Source organism: Bombina bombina, chromosome 7, assembly GCF_027579735.1.
Source record: "Bombina bombina isolate aBomBom1 chromosome 7, aBomBom1.pri, whole genome shotgun sequence".
In the NCBI taxonomy this organism is placed as follows: domain Eukaryota; kingdom Metazoa; phylum Chordata; class Amphibia; order Anura; family Bombinatoridae; genus Bombina; species Bombina bombina.
The window spans coordinates 548,021,483-548,049,062 of record NC_069505.1 but is presented as its reverse complement, the minus strand read 5'-3'; the positions used below and the strand labels follow the sequence as shown (position 1 = coordinate 548,049,062).

Here is a 27,580-nt window from a genome sequence, read left to right as displayed (position 1 = left end):
TAAGCAGCTCTCATTCTATTGGCTAATTTGAATTAGCCAATAGAATGAAAGCTGTTTAAAGGGCCATTGGTAGTTTATTCTAGATTAGGTTTTTTATTTTGGAGTGTTTTTTTTTTTATGGATATTAGAATAGAAATAATTTTTTTATTTTTGATAATTTGTTATTCTGTGTAATATATATATATATATATATATATATATATATATATATATTAGCAAAATAGCTGTTTAACTTAGGGCAATGCCCTACCAAAGGACCTTTAAAGGGCCCCCCAAAAGGCCCTTTTAAGGGCCCTTGGTAGTTTGGGGCTGGGGGTTTGTATTTTTTTTTGAGCAAAAGAGCTGTTTATCTCAGGGCAATGCCCTACAAAAGGTCCTTTTAAGGGCCCTTGGTAGTTTGAGGGTGGGGGTTTGTAGAGTGTTAGGGGGTGTTTGTATTTTTTTTTGGAGTAAAAGAGCTGTTTATCTCATGGCAATGCCCTACAAAAGGCCCTTTTAAGGGCCCCACAAAAGGTCATTTTAAGGGCCCTTGGAAGTTTATTCTAGATTAGGCTTTTTTATTTTGGGTTGGTTTTTTTTTAAAGGATATTAGAATAGGAATATTTTTTTATTTTTTTTATAATTTTGTTTCTTTTTTTTTTTTGTAATGGTAGGTTTTTTTATTTTTTGTAATGGTATTTTTTTATTTTTTGTAATATTAGGTTTTAGTGTAAGGCAGGTTAGGTTTTATTTCACAGGTAAGTTTGTATTTATTTTAGCTAGGTAGTTAGTAAATAGTTAAAGGGACACTGAACCAAATTTTTTTTCTTTCATGATTCAGATAGAGCATGCAATTTTAAGCAACTTTCTAATTTACTCCTAATATCAATTTTTCTTCGTTCTTTTGCTATCTTTATTTAAAAAGCAGTAATGTGTTGCATAGGAGCCGGACCATTTTTGGTTGAGAACCTGGGTTATGCTTGCTTATTGGTGGATAAATGTAAGCCTCCAATAAGCAAGTGCTATCCATGGTGCTGAACCTAAAATGGGCTGGCCGCTAAGATTTATATTCCTGCTTTTAAAATAAAGATAGCAAGAGATTGAAGAAAAATTGATAATAGGAGTTAATTAGAAAGTTGATTAAAATATTATGCTCTATCTGAATCATGAAAAAAAAAATTGGGTTCAGTGTCCCCTTAATAACTATTTACTAACTAGTCTACCTAGTTAAAATAAATACAAACTTACCTGTGAAATAAAAATAAAACCTAAGCGAGCTACAATATAATTATTAGTTATATTGTAGCTAGCTTAGGTTTTATTTTACAGGTAAGTATGTATTTAGTTTTAAATAGGTATTCTTTAGTTAATAATTGTAAATTTAATTTAGCTCTATTTTAATTATGTTAAAGTTAGGGGTGTTAGGGTTAGGTTTAGGGGTAGGGTTAGGTTTAGGGGTAGGTGTAGGGGTTAATAGTTTAATTTAGGTTGTTGCGATGTGGGGGGGGGCTGGCGATTTGGGCGTTAATAGGTTTATTTAGTTAATAATTTTAATTTTAATTTAGATATATTTTAATTATGATATCGGGAGCAGCAGAATAGGGGTTAATAACTTTAGGCAGGCGTCAGCGATGTCAGGGGCAGCAGATTAGGGGTGTTTAGACTCGGGGTTTATGTTAGGGTGAAGTTTTGTCTTTGGGTTTGGGTTTCATTCCTACTAACAAATTTAATTTATTTTTTCCACACGATAGTAGATGTTAATAAAATGATCCGTGATTTGACACTTAAAAAATTATTTTGGAATAATGAGTCAATAGATAGCGTTGATGATAATGAAACTTCACTGACCACGAGAGATCTTCGAAAACTCTATGATCTTGTTGATTGTAATGAAGCATGTGATTGTTTACACATGCATGACCTAGCCCTTGAAACCCCCATGGATGAATCTTTGCTTAAATACTCACATGGGGGTTTCAAACCCAAGTCCATTTTCTATCCGACTAAAGAGAGAGGTCCCTTCCTAGAGGATTTTCATCATCGGATTGAGGAAGATCTCATCCAGGTTTCTTCTGACTGCCGACAACCCCACCCTAATCTGACCACTGCACAGACTTTGGCCTTGGAATCACTAAGACTAAGAGATGATATTATCATCAAGCAAGCAGATAAGTGTGGGTGTGTCGTGATACAAGATAAGTCAACCTATACAAAAGAAGCTAACAGACAACTGAATGACACAGAAGTGTATCAGATTTTGAGATGTAATCCTACAGATAAATTTAGAAATGAACTTGCATCACTCATAGATGATGGTCTTGAAATGGGAATCTTTGATCAAGATACGGCCGACTTTCTTTATGTATCCAATCCTATTACCCCTATTTTCCATCATCTCCCCAAGGTGCACAAATCCTTGGAGGAGGTGAAAGGGAGGCCGATTGTGGCCGGGATCGGTTCCCTTTTTGAACACATGTCTAACTGGGTAGAATCTTTGTTACAGCCTATAGTCTTTAAGTTACCTTCATATTTGAAGGATACTAAGCATCTTTTGAATTGTTTGGAGCAAATAACTTGGGATGAGCAGTCACAATGGCTAACAGTTGATGTGGTTAGCTTATATTCTGCCATTCCCCATTCAAGTGGCTTAAAGGCCGTTACTTACATGCTAGACACTTTTAGTAACTATGATGACACTCTAAAAAAGTTTTTATTGCAAATACTGGATTTTCTGCTCACACACAATTTCTTTCAGTTCAGTGGGGTTTTCTATCTCCAGAGACATGGCATAGCTATGGGGGCGAAGTTTGCCCCTGCCTATGCCAACCTTTTTATGGGTTGGTGGGAGGTGTGCCATTTCTTTGGGGATGGAAACCCATTTAAGCTGGATATATGTATGTATAAGAGATACATCAACGACCTCCTGTTCATTTGGATAGGAGGCAGCCAAAAAAATGATGGATTTTGTTCAGTATTTGAACAATAATAACATCAATCTACAATTCACACATGCATGGGATCCATTCAAAATGCCATACTTGGATCTCCTCTTAATAGGGGATAGGGACACCCAAAGTGTTAAAACAACCCTTTATCGTAAACCCATTACTACCAACGCTATTCTCTATGGCCGCAGCAACCACACACGACACACAGGGTTTGGTGTAGCAAAAGGCCAGTTCATCTGTATAAAAAGGAATTGCACGGATGAACAGGATTTCGAGAAAAAGAGTCTAATTCTATTGGAGAATTTAATGAATAGAGGTTACAAAAAGAAGGTGGTTAATCGTGCATTTTTGGAGGTTAGTCGCATGGATAGGAAACAGCTACAGTACTTAGTGAACAAAGTTCTAATATAAAAAAGAAAAATAACTTTGATCTATCCAAATCTACTTTCATAACCACCTATAGTGCACAGTTTGATACCATCTGTGATATTGTGAAGAAACATCTTCCAATTCTCACAGCAGAAGACAGCTTTAAAGATTTTGTATCGCAAGGCTGTAACTTCGTATCAAGGAGAGGGTGTACTCTGGGTAATATTCTGTCTCCCAGCCTACTACGCCAATCCCCTGCAAACAGGAGCAGTTGGTTGGAAGTCAAGGGTCATTACAGATGCCACTTTAGTAACTGTATATCCTGTGGATTTACACGGACTTCACAAAATTTTCAGTCATACGTTACTCAGAAGGTATATGACCTTGACTCCTATACTAACTGCCGTTCTACTTTTGTGATATACCTGATTGATTGAACACTATGTAAAAAACAGTATGTTGGGTGCACTACCAGGGAGGGCAGGAGTAGAATTAGGGAACATCTCAAGAACATTGAGAATGGCATCTAATGTTCTGATCTAGCTAGACACTTTATACATTTTCATGATAAGGTAGTTGCTACATTCAAATGGCAGGTCATTGATCATATTAGACCCTCCATTCATGGAGGAGATAGATCAGCTAAACTGCTATATAAAGAAGCTTTTTGGATTTTCAAAATGCAGACTAGGAGACCAAAGGGTTTTAATATAGATGGCGACATCATTAATTTTTGGTGCCGCCAAAACTGATTGATAGATATGGGATATATATCTTTTTAAACCCCTTTATGGTGGTCATTTAAAAGTACCCTTTGACAACTTTGTGTACTATTATACAGTTTTTCATTTTGCATAGTGTGTCTATTTAGGTGACTCCATTCCTAATTTTGATTAGTACTTTTTCTACAGGTCAATCCTCATATGAAAGATTTATTTGGCCAATTAATTCATGCTAGTTTATAGCTTTAAGAGGATCCCTTTATTAACGCTTGTTTGGAGCACACAGGGATTCTTCTAGACTAATACACTTTATATGCCTCTATGTATTCACATATTACACTGTGTATCTTAAACTCCAGTTTTTGTCAAGAGAGTAGTTAAACATTGATTACTACACCTATTTTTGCACTTACTAAAAGATAATTATCTGGTTTATCTACATATTTGGATTTATATGAGTCATTATGTTGCCGTAACATACACAATATGTAGGTTTATTAAATCATTACGGCCATAATATGTTATATTCATTATATACTCATTCATCAATATCAGTTTACTATACCCTTACTCTGCTACATTTTCTACTATAGTTTGAATTAGATTTATATCTGATATCTTAATCCAACATTGGTTTTGTGTTAGCCTTCAACTTTGTTAGCATAGCTATGTATTTGTAATTAAGGATCCTATAACGGGTCGTGTTCCCTTTAAATTAGCAACCTATGATTTTCGTAAACCTGAGGACTCAGGTGTATTTAAGGATGTTCTATTGTTACTCAACTTATGTCCATGATTAAGGCATAGGGCTGCCGAAACGCGTAGGACTGTTTCTTTCCATAGGCTGCAAGGGCTACTTGCTTTTAAGATGTATTTTTATCTCCAATAAAGAAAGCTGTTTATTTGAGCGCTTTGAGGTTTGCTGGTCTTCTTTGCTACGATTGGATTCTGTTAGGTTTAAACGGTATTTTCTTTTTCCCCATAGACATCAATGGGGCTGAAATATGGAGCTTTTGTTTCCATGATCGCAGGTGTTAGACTTTTTTTTTTGCCGGCTCTCCCCATTGATGTCTATGGGGAAAGTGTGCACGAGCACGTCAAAACACCGCTGCTTTTGTGCGCGGTATGGAGCTTAAAAACCTCATATCGCACGCAAAAGCCGGGTTTTTTAAAACTTGTAATGGCAGCGCTATAGGGGGTTAAATAACGCAACTTTTGTTGCGTTCTTTACTTTCCCTATAGCACTCAAAACTCGTAATCTAGGTGTAAGAAATCCAGAGTAGGTTTACTCTGTTCTTTCTTTTTTCTACAGGCCTCTGTAAGGAGTATTTGTCCTTTCACGCCTTGTAAGCTGTCCTCCTGCCGGACGGCTAGACTACAGGTAAGTGCCTTTTGTATTCTAGGTACTGGGGACTTAAAAAAGCACTTACAGTAATTTTATCTGCACATTTCATTTGGACATTTGGTATTCTTTGTAAGGGTACTTATGGGCAGGTTGCAGGCACTGATTTTTGTGATATTGACAATATGAGACCTAGGGGTTTATTCTTTATTTTGTGTTAACGCATTCCCTTTATGTGTATAATGGCTTGTGTTAACGTCTCTGTACCTCTCTCCAGTATGTAGGCAACGCCACTGCTGTTTAATACAGGGTCGGTTATACGATCTGTTGTACTTTTTAGTTGTGTCAATAGCAGAAGAGTTAGAATGCGCATTTTATTTTCTCTGCGCCATTCCTGTGGGAGGTCATGTGACCCGCTCCTCTGCTTGCAGTTTCTAAAATGGAGCAGTGTCTTTTTTATTGCTGGCATTTCCTGGGTGTTAAATACAGGAGAGTTCTATGTCATTTTTAGTGTTAAACTTTTAAGTATTGGGACAGGTTAATCATCTCAGTTAGACTGTGGTGCAGAGGTCCCTGAGTTGTTTTTTTTTGCTTTGGTGCGTAGTATTCTCGCTCTGCTTGGAAACATTTTTTTTCTTAAAGCGACAGTAGCAGACTTTAATAAATTATCAGTTTCTCACATTTTTATTTTGAAACCAGGACATAGCTTAGCAAGCAAGTTATTGACTTTTAGATTATGGCTTTCAAGGTCAGAGTTTCAATCCCTGCCTGGAAATTCGATTACTATAAGGTGTAAATGTGGAATGGTATTTTGGACAAAAATTTGTGTCTTGTCATAAATGCTTGATATGCCTTGAAGCACAGATTGTTTTACTATGCAATTCTGTGCTGCATGCTTTTCTTGGAATTTTGAATTCAAGATAGATTGTTGCTCTGAGCCCAATGTCTCTCAGGAGCAATGTCTCTGCAGTTGCTCTCAGCCTCCTGGAGGAGGTTATTTGCCTGCAGAAATTGCTGCTCAGGTATCTTCGGAGGTATCTTCGGCGGTATCTGCAGCATTATCTGCTTTTCCTATGCTAAAGAAAAAAAATGCAAGAGGAAAGTTAGAGATTCAGATAGTAAGGTTTCTGTTCTGCCTCCTGCTACTCAGGTTGCTCTCCCTCATAAGTTTAATGAGGAGGATACGTCAGTAGCCTCTGAGGGTGGAATCTCAGATTCAGACAGTATAATTCCTTCATCTGATGCTGAAGTAGTAACCTTCAGATTTAAGCTTGAACAGCTTTGTGTATTGTTAAAGGAGGTTTTGGCTACTTTGAGCGACTCCGATACTCCTGTCATTGTCAACCCTAGAAGTCTAGTAAACTTAATAAATACTATGATGATTCCTTCCTCTGTGGAAGTGTTTCCTGTTTCAGACCGTGCTACAGAGATTATTTAGCCAGTGGAAACCTTTTTAACCATCTTTAAGAAGTTGTTTCCTGTCGCTGACTCCATTAAAGATTCATGGCGCACGGTGCCTAAAGTAGAAGGGGCCATTTCTACTTTGGCTAAGAGAACTATGATCCCTATAGAGCATAGCTGCTCTTTAAAAGATCCAATGGACAGAAAGCTGGAGGCTTATTTGAAGAAGATTGTATTGCCACTGTATCAAGTGTGGCATCTTATTGTTATGATGCCTTGTCTGATTCTCTTCAGGTAGAGACTCCTTTGAAGGAGATGAATGGCTAAAATCTTGGTCCCAAACTTCTGGCGCTTCCTTACAAGGGTAAGACCTTGTTTGGATCTGGTCTGGCAAAAATAATTTCTGATATTACGGGTGGAAAAGGGTCTTTTCTACCACAAGACAAGAAGATTAGCCCTAAGGGACGTCAGAGTAATATTCGTTCCTTTCGTAACTTCAAAGGAAAGTTTTTCTCTTCCAGGCAGGAACAGCCCAAGTCTTCTTGGAAACCCAATCAGCCTTGGAACAAGGGAAAACAATCAAAGAAACCCGCAGCTGAGTCTAAATCAGCATGAAGGGTTTTCCCCGCAATCCAGGATCGGATTAAGTGGGGGGCAGACTTTCACTATTTTATCAAGCATGGATACAAGATGTCCCAGATCCCTGGGCTGTGGACATAGTATCTCAGGGTTACTAAATAGAATTCAACTAGGATTCTATTCAAAGCTGATCGTGGTTCCCAAAAAAGGTAGCCTATTCTGGACCTTAAAGGTCTCAACAAGTTTCTCAGGGTACCATCCTTCAAAATGGAAACCTTGCGTTCCATTCTTCCTTTGGTCCAAGAGGGTCAGTTCATGATGACCATAGACCTGAAGGATGTGTATCTTCATGTTCCCTTCCACAGGGAACACCACATGTTCCTGAGATTTGTCTTTCTAGACAAACACTTTCAGTTTGTGACTCTTCTGTTTGGCCTTGTCTCAGTTTCCAGAATTTTCTCAAAGGTTCTGGGGCTTTCTTGGCACTGATCAGGTCGTGGGGTATGGCAGTGGTGCCATCTTTTCAACAAGCAAACTCTCATACAGAGATATTGTTGTCTTTTTTTACGGTCCCACGGATGGAAAGTGAATCTGGTAAAGAGTTTCCTTGTTTCAGCTACAAGGGTAGTTTTCTTAGGGACCATAATAGATTCCCTATCTATGAAAATATTTCTGACAGAGGTCAGAAAATCCCAAATTCTTGCCTCTTGCCTCTCTCTGCAGTCTACTGTTCAGCCATCATTGCCTCAATGTATGGAGGTAATTGGTCTGATGGTCGCCTCCATGGACATCATCCCTTTTGCTTGATTCCATTTGAGAGCTCTGCAGTTATGCATGCTTAGACAATGGAACGGGGACCATTCGGATCTGTCTCAGAGGATAGATCTAGATTAGTCGACAAGAGACTCTCTTCAGTGGTGGCTTTCTCAGGAGCATCTGTCTAAGGGCACATGCTTCCGGAGACCTTCCTGGGTGATTGTGACCACGGACACCAGCCTGCTGGGCTGGGGAGCAGTTTGGGGCTGGTTAAAGGCGCAGGGACTATGGACTCGGGATGAGTCTGCTCTCCTCATGAACATCTTGGAGTTGAGAGCGATTTACAATGCTCTGATAGCTTGGCCTCAGTTATCCTTAGCCCGGTTAATCAGGTTACAGTCGGACAATATAATCTCAGTGGATTACAGCAACCACCAGGGAGGAACTTAGAGTTCCTTAGCCATGAAGGAGGTGGCTTGGATTATTCAGTGGGAGGAAGCTCACAATTGCTGTCTATCTGCCATCCACATTCCAGGAGTGGACAACTGGGTAGCAAATTTCCTGAACAGGCAGGCAATTCCTTCCGGGGAGTGGGCTCTCCATCCGGAGGTGTTCTCCAGGTCAGCCCTCAAATGGGGGGTGCCGGAGCTGGATCTGCTGGCATCTCAGTAGAACGCCAAACTTCCATGGTATGGTTCAGGGTCAAGGGATCCACAGGCCGCCCTGATAGATGTTCGGGCGTTTCCTTGGGATTTCAGTCTGGCATACCTGTTTCCTCCATTTTCTCTCCTTGCACGAGTCATTGCTCATATCAAACAGGAGAGAGCATCATTAAGCTCCACCGTGGCCTCACAGGATCTGGTATGCAGACCATTGAAACCATAATTCAGGCTTGCAAGCCTGTCACTAGAAAGAGTTACCATAAGGTATAGCGTAAAATCCTTTATTGGTGTGAATCCAAGGGCTACTCTTGGAGTAGGGTCAGGATTCCTAGGATTTTGTCTTTTCTCCAGTAAAGTCTGGAGAAGAGAATGTCAGTCAGTTCTCTGAAGGGTCAGATTTCTGCATTATCTATTTTGTTACACAAGCGTCTGGCGGATGTGCCAGATGTTCTATCTTTTTGTCAGGCCCTGGTTAGAATCAGGCCTGTGTTTAAGTCTGTTGCTCTTCTTTGGAGCCTTAACCTTGTTCTTAAAGTTTTGCAGCAGGCTCCGTTTGAGCCATTGCATTCCATAGATATTAAGTTGTTATCTTGGAAGGTTTTGTTTCTTATTGCTGTTTCTTCTGCTTGGAGAGTCTTGGAACTCTCGGCTTTGCAGTGTGATTTGCCTTATTTTATCTTTCATGCTGATCAGGCGGTTCTTCGTACTAGTTTGGGTTTTCTTCCTAAAGTGGTTTCTGATAGAAATATTAATCAGGAATTTGTTGTTCCTTCTCTATGTCCTAATCCTTTTTCTCATAAGGAACGTTTGTTGCACAACCTGGATGTTGTGCGTGCTATAAAATTCTTCCTACAGGCGACTAAGGATTTTTGCCAGTCTTCTGCCCTGTTTGTTTGTTTCTCTGGAAAGCGTAAAGGTCAGAAAGCTATGGCTACTTCTCTTTCTCTCTGGTTAAGAAGTATAATTCATTTTGCTTATGAGACTGCTGAGAGAATTATGGCTCATTCCATGAGGGCTGTCTCCTCTTCTTGGGCTTTCAAAAATGAAGCTTCTGTGGAACAGATTTGCAATAATTAAAAGATTTCCAGCCTCCAAGTAGTTAGTTAAAAAAGCTTTATTTGTTCACACAGGGTCCATAGTACAGCTACATCGTTTCAAACCAGCAATTGGTTCCTAGTCATGGAGAACAAATATTATTTTTTTTAACTAACTAATTGGAGGCTGGAAATTTTTGAATAATTGCAGTAACATTGGGATCTGGCTAATCCCTTTTCCATGCCCCACCTTGGAGAATGTGCTGTCTTCCATTGTGGATTGTGCTGAACAGATTTGCAAGGCTGTTACTTGGTCCTCTCTGCATACTTTTTCCAAATTTGATACTTTTGCCTCAGCTGAGGCTTCTTTTTGGAGAAAGGTTCTTCAAGCGGTGGTGCCTTCTGTGTAGCTCTGCCTGTCTTGTTCTCCCTCCCTAGTCATCTGTGTCCTCTAGCTTGGGTATTGGTTCCCACTAGTAATTGATGATGTTGTGGACTCCATATCTTAGGAAAGAAAACAAAATTTATGCTTACCTGATAAATTTCTCTCTTTCCGGATATGGAGAGTCCACGACCCCACCCTTAAATTTTAGACAGTTATTTTTGACTAAACCTCAGGCACCTCTACACCTTTGTGTTATTCCTTTTCCCCTTTCCCTTTGGTCAAATGACTGGGGATTGTGGGCAGGGGAGTGACACTTAACAGCTCTGCTGTGATGCTCTTTACCTCCTCCTGCTGGCCAGGAGTGATATTCCCACTAGTAATTGATGACGTCAAGGACTCTCCATATCCGGAAAATAAGAAATTTATCAGGTAAATATACATTTTGTTTTTCTAAGGGACATGATAATCCTTTATGTACAGGATTTATTGGGGCAGGTGCAGGTACTTGGTATGTGAAGGGTTAAGTTACCCATTCATTTAATCAGTGCTCTGATAGAGTGAAATTCTATAGGGGGCTTTTTGTGTGTTACACAGTACGGCAGTTTGGCGGCCATTTTTAGGAGGAGGAGTGTCAATCTCCTAGCACCGTAAATGTGGGGGCTGTTATTTCATTTGAGAGTTAGGAACGCATGCTTTTAGTTAGCTGTGCAGTTCCTGTTTGCCAGTCATGTGACTTGCTGCTTATCCGATACGAAGAGGAGTGGCATCACTGTTTCCAGGCAGTTTTCTGTGTCAAGTTGCTTGCAGCAGTCTCCATGTACATTTTAAATCCGGCTGCGGTTAAAACACAAGAATTTCTCTGAGAGTAAGGTAGGGCACCTCAGACTGTCTGAGGTGTAAAGGTGTGAGCGTTATTAGTGTGAATAACACTTTGAGGCATACGTTTTATTTTTAAAGTGACAGTAGTTCACTTTCTAATATTTTTATTTTGCTTGTTCTTTTTGAGGAACTGTTATATTTTGAGCTATGGACATGGACTCATAAGCTGTTTCCTTTGATAAATGCTTACTATGCCTAGAGTCCCAAATTGTTTCACCTATGCAATTTTGTGCTACTTGTTTAGCTAGAGCACTAAAGTGTAAAGATAAATTAATGCCCTCTGAGCCCAATGTCTCAGGATGATGCTGTTCAGGCAATGCCACAGCTTTCTCCTCAAACGTCCCAAGCCTCAATGGCATCACATACAGTGGCCTGCAGTTCCTCTCAGCCTCCTAGAGGAGTTTATTTGCCATCAGATTTTGCTGCACAGATATCCTCTGTGGTTTCAGCGGCTTTATCTGCTTTTCCCATGATGGGGAAGCGCAAGAGAAAATCTAAAAAAAATTCCGAGTGTAAGGTGTCTGTTCCGTCTGCTGCTACGCAGGTTGCCCTCCCTCATAAGTCTGATAAGGAGGATACCTCAGACAGTATAATTCCTTTGTCTGATGCTGAAGAAGTACACTTCAGATTTAAGCTTGAACACCTTTTTTACTGTTAAAGGAGGTACTGGATACTTTGGACGACTCTGACTCTTCTGTCGCTGTCAACCCTAAGAAATCTAGTAAGCTTAACAAATACTATGATGTTCCTTCCTCTGTGGAAGTGTTTCCTGTTCCAGACCGTGTGACTGAGATTATTTCACAGGAATGGGAGAAGCCAGGGATACCTTTCTCTCCATCTCCCGTCTTTAAAAAGATGTTTCCTGTTGCTGACTCCATTAGAGATTCATGGTGCATGGTGCCTAAGGTAGAAGGGTCTATTTTTACTCTGGCTAAGAGAACTACGATCCCTATCGAGGATAGCTGTTACTTTAAGGATCCCATGGACAAAAAGCCGGAGGCTTATTTGAAGAAGATGTATGTATGTTTATCGGGGTCATCAATAGCAACCTGCAGTTTGTATTGCCACAGTAGCAAGTGTGGCATCTTATTGGTGCGATACCTTGTCTGAATTAATTTTAGAAGAGACTCCGTTGGAGGAGATTCAAGATAGAATTAAGGCTCTCAAATTATCCAATTCTTTTATCTCTGATGCTAACATGCATTAGACTGGGAGCCAAGATGCCTGGCTTCACTGTTCTAGCCCGTAGGGCTCTGTGGCTTAAATCTTGGTCAGCTGATGTTACCTCCAAGTCTAAGCTCCTGGTGCTCCCTTACAAGGGTAAGACCTTGTTTGGGCCTGGTCTGGCAGAAATAATTTCTGATATTACGGGTGGAAAAAGGGTCTTTTCTTCCACAAGACAAGAAGAACAGACCTAAAGGACGTCAAAGTAATTTTCATTCCTTTCGTAACTTCAAGGGTCAAAAGTCTTCTTCTCCCTCTTCCAAGCAGGAGCAGTCCAAGTCTTCTTGGAGACTCAATCAGTCTTGGAACAAGGGGAAGCAATCAAAGAAACCCTCAGCCGAGTCTAAGTCAGCATGAAGGGTCTGCCCCCTGTCCGGGATCGGATCAAATGGGGGGCAGACTTTCCCTGTTTTATCAAGCGTAGATACGAGATGTCCCAGATCCATGTGCTGTGAACATAGTATCTCAGGGTTACAAAATAGAATTAAAATCTCGTACTCCCAATGGCAGAGTTCTCCTCTTAAGGTTATCTGCAGATCAGGTAAAAAGAAAGGCATTATTAAAGTGAGTTTATGACCTCTCCTCATTGGGAGTGATTGTTCCAGTTTCAGTAAGAGAACAGGGTCTAGGATTTTATTCAAATCTGTTTGTGGTTCCCAAAAAAGAAGGAGCTTTTTGACCCATTTTAGACTTAAAAAGTCTAAACAAGTTTCTCAGGGTTCCGTCCTTCAAAATGGAAACCATTCTTTCCATTCTTCTTTTGGTCCAAGAGGGTCAGTTCATGATGACCATAGATCTGAAGGATGCCTATCGTTATGTTCCCATTCACAGGGATCACCACCAGTTCCTGAGATTCGTTTTTCAAGGAAAGCACTTTGTTTGTTGCTCTTCCATTTGGCCTTGCCACAGCTCCCAGAATTTTCTCAAAGGTTCTGGGGGCTCTCTTGGCAGTTGTCAGGTCTCGGGGAATTGTGGTGGTGCCTTATCTGGACAACATCTTGGTTCAGACACCATATTATCAACAAGCAAACTCGCATACAGAGATCTTGTTGTCTTTTCTACATTCCCACGGTTGGAAACGTAATCTGGAGAAGAGTTCCCTTGTTCCAGCTACAAGAGTTTGCTTCTTAGGGACCATCATAGATTCCCTATCTATGACAATTTTTCTGATGAAGGTCAGAAAATCAAAAATTCTTTTCTCTTGCCTCTTTCTACAGTCTACTGTTCGGCCATCAGTGGCTCGGTGTATGGAGGTAGTTGGTCTGATGGTCGCTTCCATGGACATCATTCCTTTTGCTCAATTCCATTTGGGAGCTCTGCAGTTATGCATGCTCAGACAATGGAACAGAGATCATTCAGATCTGTCTCAGAGTATAGATTTGGATCAGTTGACAAGAGACTCTCTCTCATGGTGGCTTTCTCAGGATCATCTGTCTCAGGGCACATATTTCCAGAGACTCTCCTGGGTGATTGTGACCACGGACACCAGCCTGCTAGACTGGGGAGCAGTCTGGGACTTGTTAAAGGCACAGGGACTATGGACTCGGGAGGAGTCTGCTCTCCCCATAAACATCTTGGAGTTGAGAGTGATCTAAAATGTTCTGATGGCTTGGCTTCATTGTCCTTAGCCCGGTTTATCAGGTTCCAATCGGACATCACCACCTCAGTGGCTTACATCAACCACAAGGGAGGAACTCGGAGTTCCTTAGCCATGAAGGAGGTGGCAAGGATTATTCAGTGGGCGGAGGCTCACAACTGTTGTCTCTCTGCCATCCACATTCCAGGAGTGGACAACTGGAAGGCGGATTTCCTGAGCAGACAGATATTTCATCCCAGGGAATGGGCTCTTCAGGTTAATCCTCAAGTGGGGAGTGCTGGAGTTGGATCTGATGGCGTCTCGGCAGAATGCCAAGCTTCCAAAGTATGGTTCAGGGTCAAGAGATCCGCAGGCCGCTCTGATAGATGCTCTGGCGGTTCCTTGGGATTTCAAGCTAGCATACCTGTTTCCTCCGTTTGCACTCCTTCCACGAGTCTTTGCTTGTATCAAACAGGAGAGCGTCTGTAATTCTAATAGCTCTGCATGGCCTCGCAGGATCTGGTATGCAGACCTAGTGAAGATGCTATCTATTCCACCTTGGAGGTTACCTCTGAGGAACAACCTCCTAACTCAGGGTCCATTCCTCTATCCAAATCTCGTTTCTCTGAAGCTGACTGCTTGAAGATTGAACGCTTAGTTCTGACTATGCGTGGGTTTTCTGAGTCTGTCATTGATACTATGATTCAGGCTCGCAAGCCTGTTACTCATAAAATTTATCATAAGGTATGGCGTAAATACCTTTATTGGTGTGAATCAAAGGGCTACTCTTGGAGTAGGGTCAGGATTCCTAGAATTTTGTCTTTTCTCCAGGAAGGTCTGGAGAAAGGGTTGTCAGTCAGTTCTCTGAAAGGTGAGATTTCTGTACTATCTATTCTTTTACATAAGTGTTTGGCGGATGTGCCAGATGTTCAATCTTTTTGTCAGGCCCTGGTCAGAATCAGGCCTAGGTTTAAACCTGTTGCTCCTCCTTGGAGCCTTAACCTTGTTCTTAAAGTTTTGCAGCAGGTTCCGTTTGATCTCATGCATTTCATAGATATTAAGCTGTTATCTTAGAAGATTTTGTTTCTTAAGGCGATCTCTTCTGCTCAGAGAGTTTCAGAACTCTTTGCTTTGCAGTGTGATTCACCTTACCTTATCTTTTATGCGGATAAGGCGGTACTTCGTACCAAATTGGGGTTTCTCCCTAAAGTGGTTTCGGATAGAAATATTAATCAGGAAATTGTTGTTCCTTCTCTCTGTCCTAATCCTTCGTCTCATAAGGAACGTCTGTTGCACAACTTGGATGTGGTGCGTGCTCTAAAATTCTTACTACAGGCTACTAAGGATTTTTGCCAGTCCTCTGCCCTGTTTCTTTGTTTCACTGGAAAGTGTAATGGTCAGAAGTCTACTGCTACTTCTCTTTCCCTCTGGTTGAGAAGTATGATTCATTTTGCTTATGAGACTGTTGGACAGCAGCCTCCTGAGAGAATTATAGCTCATTCCACTAGGGCTGTTCCATCTTCGTGGGCTTTAAAAAAATGAAACTTCTGTGCAACAAATTTGCAAGGCTGCAACTTGGTCCTCTCTGCATACTATTTCCAAATTCTACAAATTTTATACTTTTGCCTCGGCTGAGGCTTCCTTTGGGAGAAAAGTTCTTCAAGCAGTGGTGCCTTCTGTTTAGGCCTGCCTGTCCTGTTCTCCCTCCCTATTAATTCCGTGTCCTCTAGCTTGGGTATTGGTTCCCACTAGTAATTGGAATGACGCCGTGGACTCTCCATGTCTTAGGAAAGAAAACAAAATTTATGCTTACCTGATAAACATATTTATTTCCGGTCATAGATAGTCCACAACCCCACCCTTTAGATTAGACAGTAATTTTTTTCAAAACCTCAGGCACCTCTACACCTTTGTGTTATCTTCTTTTTCCATTTCCCTTCAGCTGGATAACTGGGGGTTATGGTCAAGGAACGTGACACTTAACAGCTTTGCTGTGGTGCTCTTTGCCTCCTCCTGCTGGCCAGGAGTGAATATTCCACTAGTTATTGGAATGACGATGTGGACTCCATGTCCGGAAAGAAAGAAATTTATCAGGTAAGCATACATTTTGTTTTTTAGATGTTCTCAGGGATAACTTGTCACAAGTAATAGATGAGCCAACTAGGAGTAAAGCTATATTAGATTTAGTGCTATCAAACAATAGAGATATAGGGGCTAATTTATGAAAGTGCGAGTGGACATGATACAATGTAGCTTATCATGTCCGTCACACATCGATAAATGCCGACAGCATACGTGGTCTGCATTTATCATTGCACAAGCAGTTCTGGTGTCAATCATCCCGATCGTACAACGTTTTTTCACTGTAAGAGCAATACAATTGTGGACCTCATTACCAAAGGATGTAGTGAATGCCAATACCCTAGATACATTTAAAAATTGATTGGATACATTTCTGGCTAGAAACAAAATTCATGGATATTATTGCTTGTATTAAATGGGTCACCTTTTAGTGGTATTAATTTAAGCTCAACTGGAGCTTTTTGCAAGTATATTAGATTTGTATAGGTTGGACTCGATGGACTTCGATCTTTTTTCAACCTCATCTACTATGTTACTATATATAAAAATATATATAAAAAATTAAATTAGCATGGGAAAATTTGTAAATATATAAGAGATTACATGTGTAGCTCAACTCACAGTCACCTAGATTACGAGTTTTGAGCGCTATAGGGACAGTAAAGAATGCAAGAAGAGTTGCATTATTTAACCCCCTATAGCGCTGCAATTACATGTTTTAAAAAACCCGGCTTGTGCGTGCGATATGGCTGCGTTGAGCTCCATACCGCACACAAAAGCAGAGCTATTTTGACATGCTCGTGCATGCTTTCCCCATAGATATCAATGGGGAGAGCCGGCAAAAAAAAAGTCTAACACCTGCAATCGCAGAAACAAAAGCTCCGTAATGCAGCCCCATTGATGTCTATGGGAAAAAAGAAAATACAGTTTAAACCTAACAACCTAACATAAACCCCGAGTCTAAACACCCCTAATCTGATGCCCCCGACATCGCCGACGCCTGCCTACAGTTATTAACCCCTAATCTGCCGCTCCTGATATCGCCTTTACCTAAATAAAATTATTAACCCTTAATGTGCCGCTCCCAATATAGCCACCACTATACTAAAGTTATTAACCCCTATTCCGCCGCACCCCAACATTGCCGCAACTATATTTAAGTTCTTAACCCCTATTCCACCACTCCCCAACATCACTGAAACAAAATAAAGTTATTAACCCCTAAAACACTGGTCTCCCACATCACTTGCACTAAATAAACCTATTAACCCTAAACTGCCAGCCCCCCACATTGCAACAACCTAAATTAAACTATATTAATCCCTAAACCTAACCCTAACCTTAATGTAACCCTAATACTAACCATAACCTTAAACCTAACCCTAACACCCCCTAACTTTAACATGATTAAATTAGATCTAAATTAAATTTACAATTATTAACTAAATAATTCCTATTTAAAACTAAATTGTTACCTGTGAAATAAAACCTAAGCTAGCTACAGAATAAATAATAGTTATATTGTAGCTAGCTTAGGTTTTATTTTTATTTAACAGGTAAGTTTGTATTTAATTTAACTAGGTAGACTAGTTAGCAAATAGTTATTAACTATTTACTAACCACCTAGCTAAAATAAATACAAACTTACCTGTGAAATAAAACCTAACCTGCCTTACACTAAAACCTAACATTACAAAAAAAAACTACCATTACAAAAACAAACAAAATTATCCAAAAAAAATAAAGATTATTCCTATTCTAATACCCTTTTTTTTTAAAAAAAAAAAAAAACCAAAATAAAAAAGCCTAATCTAGAATAAACTACCAAGGGCTCTTAAAAAGGTGTTTGGGGGGCCCTTAAAAGAGCCTTTTGTAGGGCATTGCCCTGAGTTAAACAGCTCTTTTGCTAAAGATAAAATAAAAATACAAACACCCCCTAACACTATACAAACCCCCACCCCCCAAACTACCAATGGCCCTTAAAGGGGCCTTTTGTAGGGCATTGTCCTGAGTAAAACAGCTCTTTTGCTCCAAAAAAAAATACAAACACCCCATAGCACTATACAAACCCCCACCCCCCAAACTACCAAGGGCCCTTAAAAGGGCCTTTTGTAGGGCATTGCCTTAAGTTAAACAGCTCTTTTGCTAAAAAAAAAAAAACACACCCCCTATAAATATACATTACACAAAATAACAAATTATCAAAAATAAAAAAATGATTTCTATTCTAATACACATAACCCCCCAAATAAAAAACCCAATCTAGAATAAACTACCAATGACCCGTAAAAGGGCCTTTTGTAGGGCATTGTCCTAAATATATCAGCTCTTTTTGTGAAAAAAAAATTACAAAGACCCACTAACATTACAAACCCCCACCCCCCCAAACCTACAAAATAAAAAAAAACTATCTAAAAAACCTAAGCTACCCATTGCCCTGAAAAGGGCATTTGTATGGGCATTGCCCTTAAAAGAGCATTTAGCTCTTTTACTGCCCTGACCCTAAACTAAAAAAAAACCCACCCACAAAATCCTTTAAAAAGCCTAACACTAACCCCCTGACGATCCACTTACAGTTTTTGAAGTCCCGCTTGAATGATCTTCATCACGGAGTTGAAGTCCTGATCCAGGCGGCGAGAAGTCTTCATCCCGGTGGCAAAGACCTGATCCAAGCGGCGAGAAGTCTTCATCCAGGTGGCCTCTTCAGTCTTCATCCAGGCAGCATCTTCTATCTTGATCCCGGAGGCGCGGAGCGGGTCCATCCTGAAGACATTCGGCACGGAGCATCCCCTTCATTCGGTTGCCGCCGTACACTGAATCTTTAATGCAAGGGACGTGATTCAAGATGGCATCCCTTGCATTCCTATTGGATGAAAAATTTGAATCAGCCAATAGGAATTAGGGCTGCTAAAATCCTGTTGGTTGTTCAAATCAGCCAATAGGATTTAAGCAGCTCTCATTCTATTGACTATTTTGAATTAGTCAATAGAATGGGCACTGTTTAAATCCTAGTGGCTGATTTGAACAGCCAACAGGATTTTAGCAGCCCTAATTTCTATTGGCTGATTCACATTTTTCAGCCAATAGAAATTCAAAAGAAACCATCTTGAATCGCGTCCCTTGCATTGAAGATTCAGTCAGTGTACAGCGGCGACTGTATGAAGAGGATGCTCCGTTCCGGAAGTCTTCAGGATGGACCCGCTCCGCGCCTCCGGGATTAAGATAGAAGATGCCGCCTGGATGAAGATTGAAGAGGCTGCCTGGATGAAGACTTCTCTCCGCTTGAAACAGGACTTCACCACCGGGATGAAGATTGAAGAGGCCGTCTGGATGAAGACTTTTCGCCGCCTGGATCGAGATTGTTCAAGCGGGACTTCAAAAACTGTAAGTGGATCATCAGGGGGTTAGTGTTAGGCTCATTTAAGGGTTTTTTGGGTGATTTTTTTTTTTAGTTTAGGGTCTGGGCAGTAAAAGAGCTAAATGCCCTTTTAAGGGCAATGCCCATACAAATGCCCTTTTCAGGGCAATGGGTATCTTAGGTTTTTTTAGAATTAGGTTTTTTATTTTGGGGGGCTGGTTGGGTGGTGGGTTTTACTGTTGGGGGGTCTTTGTGTTTTTTTTACAGGTAAAAGAGCTGATATCTTTGGCGCAATGCCCCACAAAAGGCCCTTTTAAGGGCCATTGGTAGTTTATTGTAGGCTAGGGTTTTTATTTTTATTTTGGGTGGGCTTTTTTATTTTGATAGGGCTTAGTGTTTGTTATTTTGTGTAACTTAGTTGTTAGTTTTTTGTAACTTTGTAACTTTTAATAGTAGATTTAAAATATTTGAGTAGGGTTAGGTTTTTAAATATATAATATAGTTAATTTAATTTGTAGTTTAATGTAATTTTAGTATAACAGTTAGGGTAGGTTAATTATTAGTTTAATATAATTTAATGTAATTTTAGTATAATAGTTAGGGTAGGTTAATTATTAGTTTAATATAGTTTAATGTAATTTTAGTATAACAGTTAGGGTAGATTAATTATTAGTTTTAGATGTAATTCTTTTTTATTTTGGATAATTTAATTTGTTATTTTCCGTAATTTAGTGTTTGTTATTTTTTGTAACTTAGTATTTTTTTGTTTTTGTATTTAGATACTTTGTAATTTTTAGAGTAGTGTTAGGATATTTTTAATTTGTAGTTTAGTTTAATTTAATTGGTAGTTAGTTTAATTTTAGTTTAATTATTATATTAGTTTAATAGTTTTTTTAATTTGACAGGCAAATTTTAATTTAATTTAAACTAGGGAAATTGTAATTTTAATATAAAGTTAGGGGGTTGTTAGGTTTAGGGGTAAATAGTTTAATTTAGTTTATTTCGAGGTGGGGGGCTTTCTGTTTAGGGGTTAATAGTTTAGTTAAGTATACAGGTGGCCCTCGTTTTACAACGGTTCTATTTACACCGTTTCAGAATAACAATCTTTTTTTCCAGTCATGTGACTGCTATTGAAAAGCATTGAGAAGCAGTGCATTTATTAAAATAGCCAGTGGGTGGAGCTGTCCGCTTGTGTTGCAGCAAAGCCAAGCAAGTTGAAATTAATCAGTTTAACCAGACCTGAGCTATCGAGCAGATGTCAAAGGAACAAGATCTTCCTGTCTATAAATCAGTCCAGATTGGAATGCATAGAAAGAACTGTTTGCAGAAAAATGCAAGTGAAGTCTGTGTTGTGTGATTATTTTATTGGGTTTATAATGCTGTTTAGCAAATGTTTTTGTTCATTTAACTTAGTTGAATTATATATTCTGTGTTGTGTGATTTTTAGGTTTATAATGCTGTTTAGCATTTAAAGTCTTTATTACAAAGCTTTAAAAATAATGTATTAGGTGTTACTTATGACAATTTTGAGAGGGGCCTGGAACCTATCTCCCTCACTTCCCATTGACTTACATTATAAACTGGGTTTCAATTTACAACCATTCCTTCTGGAACCTAACCCCGGCGTAAACTGAGGGCTACCTGTATTTCATTGTGGGGGGCTTGCGGTTTAGGGGTTAATAGGTTTAGTATAGTGGCGGGAGTGTAGGGCTTAAAGGGACATTCCAGTCAAAAATGAAATGCACATAGATTTATTACATCTTTGAATAGAAACATATTTGCAAAATACATGTATTGGCAAAAATGCTTCTAGTAATAAAAGTTATCACTGTTTTAGTGTTAACATTTTTCTCTGCACGTGCATGTGAAGCATAGCTAGATATTGTCAGTGCACCAACATTTTAAATATTGCAGCTGCACAGATAATCAGTGGGCCTTGTATCAAGTCAGCAATTAACAAATTGAGTCATTACCAGATGGTGCAAGCACCTTAGGCTCTCTAAACAAGTACTTTGTTTAAAATGCTGGTGCACTGTGCATACTTAAATACATTTTTGAAACAGCTATAACTTTTATTAGAAGCATTTTTGCTAATGCATGTATATTACAAAATTGTTTATGTTCAATACCTTAATGCACCCATGTGGTTTTCAATTTTAGCTGGAATATCCCTTTAATAACTTTAGTATAGTGGGGGCGATATGGGCGGACGGCAGATTAGGGGTTAATAATATTTAAATAGTGTTTGCGATGCGGGAGGGCGGCTGTTTAGGGGTTAATAACTTTAGTATAGTGGTGAGGATGCCAGGGAGCGGCGGAATAGGGGTTAATATTTTTTAAAGTGCCGGCAATATTGGGAGCGACAGATTAGGGGTTAAAAAATTTAATATAGTGTTTGCGATGCGGGAGGGCCTCGGTTTAGGGGTTAATAGGTAGTTTATGGGTGTTAGTGTACTTTTTAACAGTTTAGTTATGAGTTTTATGTTACAGCATTGTAGCGTAAAACTCATAACTACTGACTTTAGATGGCGGTACGGATCTTGTCGCTTTAGGCTGTAACGCTCGCTTTTTAGCCAGAACGCAAAACTCGTAATACCAGTACTATGGGAATCCCATTAAAAACCTAATATTTTGGAGTGCGGTACTGACGTTGCGTTACAGTCTAAAAGGCTGGCGGTACACCTATACCGACAAGACTTGTAATGGCTGCGTTAGGGAAAATTATGTGTTATGGGCCACAACGCTGCTATTTGACTCATAACGCAAAACTCATAATCTAGGTGAGTTTTAATTAAAACATATAAAAGCTTAGGATTAAAGATTTCATAATGCACATTTTTACCCACCTCTTTTGTCATGTACTTGTGTAAAACCCTCACATATTGCTTGGGATTTGAATTTTTCCAGTTCTTCTTTTTTGGTCATCCCTGTTTGTGCTGATAAAAAACATCAGTATATTAAAAACATAAATAGAGAGATAGCTAGAATCTAGACCTATGTCTGTCTTCAAAACTTCACTCTGCAGCGCTATACTACTAGGTCACACCCAAAGACTGGCAGGAAGTCTGGGAGGCGTCTTTAAAGACTACAATACCCAGAATCCTTGGAGTGCCAAAACACAACGTTGGATCAAACTGCTCCAACTCATATATAAGAACACAAACAATGGTTGCATTAAAAAAAAAAAAAGAATAGAATATGAAAACAAAATAATTTTATTCAAAATAGTTAAAAAAATGTGCATGGAAAGGCACAAAACGAGAGAACTGTCTAATATGTTTCACCTAGTGGCTAATTTTTTACAACATCATACAAATAAATGTAGTGGACTAAACATAACGTGATTGTAACACAATGAGCTATTCCATAAATTTCAAATTAACAAAATCTTATATCTTATAAAGTTGCTTAATTTAAAAAAAAAAAAGAAAGATCTATACATTTATAAAAATTATATTTTATATTTGGCGTTTACGTGTTTTTCCCCTGCCCCCTTGCAGTTCCTGTTTCAGACTTTTTGTGACGTGGATATCGGTTCCACCCGCTCTCTACATAGGAATCTAGGTGCGCTCCTGATCTCAGCAAATGTATACATGCGCAATTCTATGCTCTCAGATGGGATTCCCATGTTAGCCAACGTGTATGCGTCACACATGAACAAGCACTTACTCGGCCAGGCTGGGAAATAGATAGCGCATGTGCAAACTACCAAATAGGCGTATTAGGTTTACTCCTGGGTGCCTAATGGCCTGTATTTCATTTGGATTAGAGCAGAATCGTCACCTAAAAAAACTGTTTGATTGTGACCCGGGAGGATTAACGGAGACAAGAATTTAGACGGAACAGCACAAATAGTTAAAAAAATAAATGATGAATGAAATCCTGGTTTATTTCCAAGGTTTATTTCTGAATGCTTAAAGTTTACCATCACTTTAACGCTTTAAGCTGCACTACTACACAATTTAAAATTGACAACCATAAAGAGATAGTAAACTTGACACAGATGTTGCAAACTACAGTGCAATTTGCTGTGCAGGAAAAATATACTAATTCATGAAAATATACCCATACAGTAGGTATGTCTTTTTTGTAAGGTAAAGGGACACTAAACCCAATTTTTTTTCTTTCATGATTCAGATAGAGCAGGCAATTTTAAACAACTTTCTAATTTACTCCTATTATAAATTTTTCTTCGTTCTCTTGCTATCATTATTTGAAGAAAAAGTGGATCTAAAGAGCCGGCCCATTTTTGGTTCAGAACCATGGATAGCGCTTGCTGATTAGTGGTTACATTTAGCCACCAATCAGCAAGTACAACCCAGGTTCTGAACCAAAAATGGTTCAGCTCCTTAACTTACATTCCTGCTTTTTCAAATAAAGATAGCAAGAGAACAAATACAAATGTAGAATAGGAGAAAATTAGAAGGTTGCTTAAAATTGCATGCTCTTTTTGAATCATGAAAGAAAAAAATTGGGATTAGTGTCCCTTTAAATTAGGGAACAATGATTTCATTTAAGATAAGAAAAACAAGTTTTGAATAAAATCTATTTTTATATTCTTCTTTTATCTTAGCGCAACCATTATTTGTGTTCTTACGTACGTTTGACATCCCCTGACACACAGATACCACCTATCATATATATATTTGTTTTCAAAGGTTACTGCTGTGCTATATAGAGCTGTGTGTACTAGACAGAGCAGTGTACATTTCTGAGCCATGCTTATGATTGTAAAAAAATAAACTTACTGTATAGGTATGCACTGCGTATTCTGCTTTCATGTTTTATGGCGGCCACAATCAGACACTCAGCGCACGTCTCATAAAATAAGTATGTGTACAAACCTGTTACCAGAAAAGAAGGGGTTAAAATGGGAGAATCAATGTGGTATTTACAAGTGGATGTTTAAATATTTTAACCATGTTAATATGGCTGACACTTTTTAGCGCGTCTTTTAGTGCGTACATTTGAATAAGTGCTATTAGTGCATATTTGTGCTTTTATTACAAGTGGTGAGTTAAATGTTCCAATCCAAAATACCCTGTAAAATGGAGCACTTTTACGACTTGAAACTATTAATAGTATAGCACAGAACTACATGAAGAATTCTATTACTTGGGCATCATCAGCTTAGTACACCCTAGGTTTAGCACTTGAGCAAAAGAAACCATGAATTTTACTGCTCTCCCCCATAAAAGTCTATGATGTAATGGATTTTTTAAGGCATTCTTAAAAAAGCCAGATGTCCTCTGGCAAAACGTACGTCAGATTGCACATTATATAACTAGGAGGGTTGGGACTTCTGCTGAACTGCATTGCCACCCATTCAAGATGCTGTTTGTAGCAGCATCTCATAGTTTTGTGCTGGTAGTTTGTTGGTGGATCTGCTCAAGAAAGGTGCATGCTCCTGAACCTACCTCAGTATGCTCTCATGTAAAGAGCGTAAGTTGCAACAAATGATTCTAAGACAAAGAGGTGAATTTAATAACAAAAGAGTAAATTGGATCACTTCTTTTTCTTGAAATCGCTATGCAGTCATGGAGTTAGTATAATCTCTTGCAAAATGATGATTAAATCGGAACAATGATCTGCAGATTTTGCAGTTAAAAAAAATCTGTAATTACCGTTTTTAAGTTCCACACCGTCTTCTGAAATTGTGACGTTACTCTGTTTCATATCACCGTTTTGCCTGCATATTAGTGAGACAATGTACTGATTTTGCTAAAACAAGAGCTTTTAAAAATTGTGCAAAAAGAGATAGATGTATAGATAGACAGACAAAGACACAATAGATAGAGAGACAAAGAGAGAGAGACAAAGAGAGAGACTCTGGGGGGTGCCTAGTTGTGTAATGGAAGACTAGGGTCACTTTGTACAATATGCCAGTGTTGGCGCAGGGTTTTGCATCGGGGAATATTTAGTAGTGAATGTCATATGTTTACTATCTACATCGTCTTCATTTTTTTATGCTAGATGCAGTATAAACATGTTTGACTGTTACCCATAGAGTGCACATTAACGATGCACACAACAAAGTGATGTCTAAATATGTAGAACACACATGCAGCTCTTAAAGTGAAGGTAAACTTTGATGAATGAAAGCCCGGTTTTTAAAAATACTATTAAAGACAGGGGCACTTAGAAAGCAACTGTTTGGTTTAAAAACTTACCTTTGTTCTTTTCACAGCCGGAGCAGCTTCCTCCACCCGGAGATCCTCTCTTCACACGTCAGCAATGACTAATCCTGCTTCCTCCAATCACGGCTTTCCCCCCAGGGGAGTCATTGCGTGATTGGAGGAAGCCGGATTAGTCATTGCTGATGTGTGAAGAGAGGATCTCCGGTTGGGGGAAGCTGCTCCAGGTGTGAAAAGAAGAAAAGTAAGTTTTTAAACAAAACGGCTGCTTTCTAAACTTTGATGAATGAAAGTGCCCCTGTTTTTAATAGTATTTTTAAAAAACAGGCTTTCATTCATCAAAGTTTACCTTCACTTTAACTAGCAATGGCAGCGCTGTGGTTTTGATCAACAACTGTATCCTCCTGGCCAGTTTACTGTATATAATGTAGATAATTTGCTCAATGTTCCCTCGGAGTCACTAAAACGATTCACATAACTGTGTATATGTGTCACTGATTGTTTACAAACAATAGATAGATAAATAAGTAGATAGATAGATAAATACTCACTGTCTTTCAGACATAATAACTTTGTTTCCCTCACGGATAAATTCAATAACGCTACTGAGAGTCTGTGCCTCATCCTCATGTTTCTTATGTGCATATGCTACCATCTCCCATCTCCCTGACTCCTGCGTACAAGACAGAAGGACTCATCCATAAAACATGCAATAAGACATTTCTGAAAGTGTTTTACCCATCTTCTACACAACGTACAATTTTCTAAATAAAATTTTCCACAAAAGAAAATTTGGATCTCATTTAGATGTCGGTGAATTTCATGTTCCTTCTTCCAAAAATTCTATTTGATTCTCAGAAATATTATTTAGTTTGATGTTATATTGTCAGCTCAGAAGAGCTTACAAAAAGTAATTGGACAACTTAACAGTAGGTTGAGGTTTAAATTACTATTATAGATCACCAAAAATAGCATATGATGCCAGCAATAAAGGTTTTGACCAGACACAATTGTGTTAAAGAATACCAATCCTTTTAGTTCAGGTGAGGCACCTTGTGCTCACTTGCACCTTTCAGGTCTATCTCCAAGCTAAAACTCAAAAAAGACTTGCCTGAGGAATATTGTCCCATTTGTGACATTGTGGAATCGAGGGGTTATCTCAAGGGAGGGGGATAGTGTGGGCCAGTCTATTGTGAACATGCAAAAACAAACGTTTTTTGCACCTCCTTGCACCCTTCAAGTCTCCTTTCAAGGAATTACTTAGGATATACCAGGGGTCAGCAACCTTGGCACCCCAGATGTTTTGGAACTACATTTCCCATGATGCTGTTGAGATACTCTTTAGGTTGCCTGAGCACCATGGGAAATATAGTTCCAAAACATCTGGGGTGCCAAGGTTGCTGACCTCTGGGATAGTCCATCCTGAAGAAAAACATGTTGTGGAGGATCTGATGCCCCAGACATATTGTAATCCTCCTTGCATTGTTCAAGTCTACCATCAAGAAGTGAATCATTAAATATTTACTTGGCTGAGAATGTCTTTTGGATGATCTCATGTTCCCAGGTGTGGCATTGTGGAGAGATATAGAGATCAGCTCAGAGTAGGGTAGGAGGCTCAGTTAGTTCATTGTGAACGTGCTAGAAGGGGCAACATGTGCTTTATCTTACACTCTTCTGGTCTTATTCTAAGGAGCATCTCAGGATAGACTTGCCTGGTGAAGAACAGCTTCTCAATTATCTGGTGCCCAATGCAGCATTGTAAGGGAATTTATGGTTTAGGCTCAGGACAAAAAAAACAAAACTGTTCTTATTTTTCCAAGATCTGAACAACCTCTTTATTTGTTAACAAGTTTAATTTAAAGGGACACTGTACTTTAATATTTGTTTCCCTTAATGTGTTTGAAATCACTTGTTATTCCTACTGCAGAATATTAAATGTATGGACAATTGTTCCTTCATGTTTATTTTTGAAATAGCTGGTTTTGCTCATTAAAACTTTCACATATTGTTCTCAAGGACATGCCCATAAAAATGGGCTGAGCCTGGAGGTAAAGTAGACATTATAATACAAAGCATAATAGTCAGTTATTGAAATGCTAATTATGGCTGGGGTTCAATAAGCACACTCATCTATTTCAGACACAAAAATC

At 39.1% G+C, this 27,580-nt stretch overlaps 1 protein-coding gene across 2 annotated transcripts in view; it reads right to left on the bottom strand.

Moving 5' to 3' along the window:
- Window positions 1-27,580, bottom strand: part of LOC128667000 (uncharacterized) — a 141,277-nt gene that overhangs the window by 78,358 nt on the left and 35,339 nt on the right. For both annotated transcript variants that reach the window (XM_053721853.1, XM_053721854.1), the window contains exons 7-10: window positions 25,982-26,103; window positions 24,921-24,985; window positions 24,045-24,140; window positions 22,143-22,232 (exon numbers count right to left, since the gene is read on the bottom strand). In XM_053721853.1, the coding sequence (XP_053577828.1) occupies window positions 22,143-22,232; window positions 24,045-24,140; window positions 24,921-24,985; window positions 25,982-26,103 (373 nt within the window). The remainder of the gene's footprint in view (window positions 1-22,142; window positions 22,233-24,044; window positions 24,141-24,920; window positions 24,986-25,981; window positions 26,104-27,580) is intronic.